The sequence below is a fragment of the Chinchilla lanigera genome, unplaced genomic scaffold (genome assembly GCF_000276665.1).
Source record: "Chinchilla lanigera isolate Chin_1 unplaced genomic scaffold, ChiLan1.0 scaffold00065, whole genome shotgun sequence".
NCBI classification, from domain to species: Eukaryota; Metazoa; Chordata; class Mammalia; order Rodentia; family Chinchillidae; genus Chinchilla; species Chinchilla lanigera.
Window position 1 is genome coordinate 8,654,095 of NW_004955466.1, and position 6,000 is coordinate 8,660,094.

Consider the following 6,000-nt stretch of genomic DNA (forward strand, 5'->3'; position numbering starts at 1 on the left):
AATAAACTAGCGAATCAGCAGCGACTCTTCTTCACACTTCATAAAAGCAAAATAAGAACTTAACATACACCTACAGCCATTCACCTTTTCATGTTTTGAGTTGGGCAAGATACCAAACAAGAAGTAACATCAACGAACTTCACTTTTACCCTGTACTTCTAAGAGTTAACAGGCTTTCCTCTGGCTTAACTAAGAAAACGAGGTGTTTACTGTTTGATTTCTAGTGATATTCTAGCCTGGTGAATGGTTGGTCTCTGAAGTTCAAGTGAATGTGGAACCAGTAACTAACCTTAGTTTTTAGGAAAAGAATCACATAATGCAACAGAGATGTGGAAACCACCTATACTGACGTTATTTTCTACTATAGTTCTTAATCCTTTTACTAGTTACTTCACCAAATTCAAATTCTTTAAGTCAGAATTCTCTTGCCTGTAACAGCATTAAATATTAAAACTTCCAGATGCCACTTTTCTGATTCTGTTCTAGCAGGAATGGCTCTCTGCAAATGCTATTTTAGCTCCTGGGTTTTTTTTGTTGTTGTTGTTTTCTGGTACCGGGACTCGAACTCACGATCTTGCACTTGCCAGGCAGGCGCTGTGCCGCTGAGCTAAATCCCCAGCCCCCTAGCTCCTGAAGAAATGCACACAGAAGGCTAGCCATAGAAATCGCCTTTTTCAGATCCCCAGTTCATTACTGCTGGGAGAGATGAGGAATCAGTGATATTTTACTATGGTTTTAATTTTCCAATCCAAAGATTTCTATAACCTTAAAGAGAGAATCCTAACTTTAGAGTTGTACTTTTTTTCCGTTATAAAATTTATATTATTTGAAGATACAACTTTTCAATTTGTTAGCTCACGCTAGCACCCCGTAACTAATACTTTCGGCCGGGTTGACCTTGGGTGGGGGTGTCTATAAAGTTCAGACAGTAAATTCTTTCTCAAAGAAACCTTGTGCTATGTGTCTTCTCCTGATCAGTCAACTCTCCTTTTCTACCCAATGGGGATTAAGCCAGCTCACCTGTTTTTCCCTGTCCTCCTCCGCTCATTTCTTTTCTTCCTAACAAATATTACTGAATGCCTACTATGTACTAGGGACACAGATAAATAAACAAATTACTTTTACATGTAAAATACTGAGATGTGGGGAATAAACTGGGCCTTCACTAAAAGGTCCATGTAACAAATACCAATCAAAAGCGTCTCATGGTCATTATGCTTTCAAAAACCTGTCTCTTCCATTTTTTTCATAGATTCAGCAGCAGCCAAGCACCCCAAAAGATAGTGAAATGTTTAAGTGTTCCAAAGAATAAAAGTAGAAGCATTAACCTAAGACATGATTACCTAACTCAAAATACAAATGCCCCTTGATGGACCTTTCCTATATTAAAAGATCAACATGCTTCCCTAAGTGAACTTAAGAAGGGACCCTAAGCTCTCTGTTTCACACCTTCAATAATAATTCAACGAAGAGGAAATGGAAGCCAAGAGTGTGAGAGGGATTTCCTCAAGTCACACACCTGCCCAATGGCGGAGACTGGAGTGGAGAGACCTCCAGGTACCTGATACGCAACATACTGTTCTGCCCGTAAGAGTAAGCTTCAAATTCTATTATAATTTATGCCTACCTGGCTAAAAAAGGAAAAAATCTTGGGAAACATATTTTCAGTTATTACTCAGTGGGCTCTAAATAAATAAACTGTTAACCAATGTAAAGAAAAGCATGAAGACATTACTGTAATGACTAAGTGTGCAATACTAGCTTTTTTTTTAATTTAAGGGACACTAAAAACTGCTGTGACTGCTTCTAAATCAATGTTTTGATAGTTCTAAAATAAGCAAACCAACAAACTTAGAGTTCAGAGAACTGGTGATTGAGACATCACCGAATCCAAGTTCCAAAACATTCTGACAATTGACCCACAAGTTGTTTGAACATTTTCAGGGATATGGAGTACTTTCCCAGGAGTACAGACCATCTCCACTATCACAAAGCTTAATTACTAGGTAGCTGCTATAGATTGACTGTCTCCCAAAGTTTGTGTGTCAGAAATATAACTCCCAATGCAACAGTGCTGAGGGGTGGGTCTATGGGAGGTGTTTGGAGCACGAAGGCTCCACCCTCAGAAGTGGATTTATGCCCATTAGAAAAAGGTTTGAGGCAGAGAGTTTGATCTCTTGCTTGGTCTCACCAAGTTATACCTTCCATTGTGTTATAACCCAGTAAGAAGGCCCTCACTACATATGGTCTCTTGATTTTGGACTTCTCAACCACAAAGCCAAATAAGTTTTCCATTACAAATGACCTCAGTCCGTGGAAGCACCAAACAAAGTAAGACAGTATTCCAGACAAGAAATCCAAACCAGTTTCTCTGTAGACCCCTATCCCTTAGATTCAGTTCTTTCTCCTATAAAACTGAATTAGTCTAGTCATTTTTTTCGTATTTCACAATCAACCTTTCAAACACTTGAAGTTTAATGATGGCTCTAGCATTCCTCTTTTTCTTTCTTGAGAACTTATCCAGAAAATTCAAGGACTTGGAAATAGATTGCGCACAAAGCATTTTAGCTCCACTCAATTCAACAAAGGTTTACCAAGTCCTTAGTATTGTCCTAGGTCCTGAGTACAAAGAGAAATGAGACATAATCTTTGCCCTAAAGGAGCTTACAATAAAATGGGAGAGATAAGTGTATACAGAGATAACGTCAACTAACAGCCAAGTGCTAACAAAGAGTCATGTCCAAACAAGATTAGAGAACAGGGAAGGGATCAAGAGGAAATGCGCACAGTGTGCTAAGGTCACAAATTTGCATTCAAATTCTTGAATTGTAAACTCTACGTAAATTGTAAGTAATACTTAGGAGTTAAACAAAATGTGATGATTTGTAGTATCTATGCAGAGAGGATAATAAGGAACCAAAATCAAAATATACATTCATATTTAGAAGCCTTGAGAATGCAGTCAGGCAATACATACTGGCTAAGTAAGACAAATTATTCTAAAGCATACCTTAGAATCAATAGTACTATAAAAGTCCCTAACGGAGGAGACTAATTCTCCTGATTGCCGGGTGCGAAGTGGTGTGTGCTGGAAGAAAATGATCTGTGTGACACCGAAGAAACCATTCTTCTTGGGCAATGTTTGTTTAACACTGCAGTCAACAGTAGAAGAAAACTAAGCCTGCTCAGCTTCTTGTACTTTGTCACAACATACACACACAATTCCCATGTCTTGGATGTAGGTGTTGAATATATTTGGTCAATTCTCTATAATTAACAACAATTTTTATTTTTAAATAGTTCTCAAAAAATTTGTGGGATCATTTTTTTTTCTGACTTTTTTTGTCTTGCTTTTTGTTTGTTTGTTTTTCCGGTACTGGGAATCGAACTCACGACGTTGCACTTGCCAGGCAGGCGCTGCGCCGCTGAGCTAAATCTCCAGCCCCTTGTGGGATCATTTTTAATAGGAATTAGATAAAGGATAACATAAGAATGCTTACTGTCTCAGATTTACTTTTTAAACCACTTGGCCTTATTGATTTACGTATCACTTTGGTAGTACCGATGATTGAACCCAGGGCCTTGTGAATGCTCTCGGCAAGCACTCTACCACAAAGCTACCTAAACTCCCAACCCAGCCTCCACCTGGTCCTTTTAAATTTCTTAGTTACAAGGGGACACTGTTAGTCTACACCTCACTGTTCATTCCCTCTGAAGCTGTATCTGCCAGGGCGTGGGGGAATTAAGAGGACAACAGTAGAGGAAATATTTTAGAATCAACTAGAGAGTTTTCCCAAACTGTACCCCACCACCATCACAATCACAGAATGCCAAAGCTTTAAAAGTGTGCTGCAGACTTAATAACAAGACTGTAATCAAGGTTTAACTAGAACTGAATTTAGAAACATAACTATAAGTGCTGCTAAAAACTTCCAAGAAAGAGTAATGAGGCCAATGCACAAGGCTTCTGAGATTGTGCCTGCTGACATTCAGGATTCAGTTTCCCAGCTAGACATATAATAAATCAAGAAACCACAGACAATTTTTTTTCTTTTGTTTTGCTTTTGAGAAAGCTCTTTATTATGTAGTTCATGCGGGCCTTGAATTCACTACGTAGCCCAGGCTGGCCTTGAACTTGTGGCGATTCTCCTGCTTCAGCCTCCTGAGTGCTCGCATCACAGGCGTGCGCCACCACACCAAGCTCAATGACATTTATTTGCATCACATCTACGCTAAGCAATGCAGTTTCAATTACTTACCTCCAATATTCTGAATTATTATGGTGCCTGCCACCACCACCTATAAAAGAACAAATGTATTCAGAAGATAAAAGGAAATAATATAAAAGGCCAGTATTTTATTAAAATCCAGTAATACTACAAAACGGATGCCCAAACAGTGAGTGAAGAAATTATAAAGCATACATTTTGCCAGCTATTTGTCATACATAAAAAGAGTAAACATCCAATAATTGTACAGTTACTATAAATTTTTTTTTTTTGTCTTTTTGAGACAGGGTCTCACGATGCAGTTCAGGCTGGCCTTGAGCTCACTTTGTAGCCCAGGCTGGCCTCAAACTTGCAATGATCCTCCTGCTTCAGCTTCTCGAGTGCTGGGATTACAGGTGTGCGCTGCCATGCCTGGTTTTTTTTTTTTTGTCTTTTTGAGACAGGGTCTTGCTATGCAGTTCAGGCTAGCCTTGAGCTCACTTTGTAGCCCAGGCTGGCCTCGAACTCGCAACGATCCTCCTGCTTCAGCCTGCAGAGGACTGGGATTACAGGCATGTGCTGCCACGCCCGGCAACAAGCCTGGCTTTATAAAGGAAATTTTTGAAATGTTCTTGGCAGCCATTTTTGAATGGTTAAAAGTGTTAAAAGTTAGTGTAATCAAAGATTATCAAAGCAGAAAAAGTTGAAAGTCACTTTGGGGAGTCTCATGACCCCTTTCTTTTTGCTTTTACCATACTGCAGCAGCAGGCAGAACAAGAGGGCTTGAGGGGGTGTGCTACCAGTGCTGCACTGCCTAGAAGGAAATGACACCGTCTTGGGTGTACCAGCTTGGCATGCACCTAGCCTCTCAGCCTGCAGAGAAGACAGCAGGAAAGGTGCAACCCAACTGTGGAGGTGGGAAGCAAACCAACAACAACTCTTCTTTCAGAGTATACTGTCTAGTGTTCTTGCCTATTACGAGTGGTACATATGTTAAAACTGTAGTATGACTACTCTAGGGTCTAAGGAAAAGGAGGCTCAAAAACCCATCCATCCATTCGCTGGTGCTGGGGACTGAAGCCAAGCCTTTGCACTGAGCAACACACGCCCCGCCTGCCAGTTTTTGAGACAGGGTCTTGCTAAACTGCTAAGCTGCCCAGGCTGGCCTCAAACTCGTAATCTTCCTGTCTCGGCTTCCCAGAGTGCTGGGATTAGAGGGATGCCTCACCAAGCCCACTTTATACTCTCCTTTTTAGACCGCTGCTGTACAAGGTGGAGGAAATACTAATGTGAAATGATGATGATGGCAGTGATTACACCCAGACTTCTGTTTATAGATCATATTAAAATTTTCTTAAAGAACAACATTTTCTTCTTCCTTGATTAAACTACATGTAGGAAAACAGTCTGTCTTGTTCCAGTTTTAGGTTATTTGGATCTAAGTCACAAGGCTACCTAGTTCATTATTTAAACACCCCTTGTGCACTTTAAAAGCAAAGTTAACTGGAACGTATGTACAGGTTTCTCTCCCCATTATCTAGCTACACCTTTTACCCCCCAGATTCACTCTGTAGCAATTAGCCATCGATAGCCTTCAGCTCTTGGATGTGGAATGGCTGTATGTAATTATAGACAAACAGCCCCTTGACTGCTCAGATCCTTCATTTTCTTACTCATAAGTGGTGAAAGAGCTAGACAATCTTTCCAGCACTTTTAACTCTTATGTAATATGATCCCTGAATTAGTGCTTTTGAAAAACAGCCCTTCTTGCCGGGCGTGGTGGCGCATGCCT

At 40.2% G+C, this 6,000-nt stretch overlaps 1 protein-coding gene across 4 annotated transcripts in view; it reads right to left on the reverse strand.

Moving 5' to 3' along the window:
• Slc38a6 (solute carrier family 38, member 6) overlaps positions 1-6,000 on the reverse strand; it is a 53,572-nt gene that overhangs the window by 27,902 nt on the left and 19,670 nt on the right. For all 4 annotated transcript variants that reach the window (XM_013521932.1, XM_013521933.1, XM_005399168.2 and 1 more), the window contains exon 5: positions 4,260-4,299. In XM_013521932.1, the coding sequence (XP_013377386.1) occupies positions 4,260-4,299 (40 nt within the window). The remainder of the gene's footprint in view (positions 1-4,259; positions 4,300-6,000) is intronic.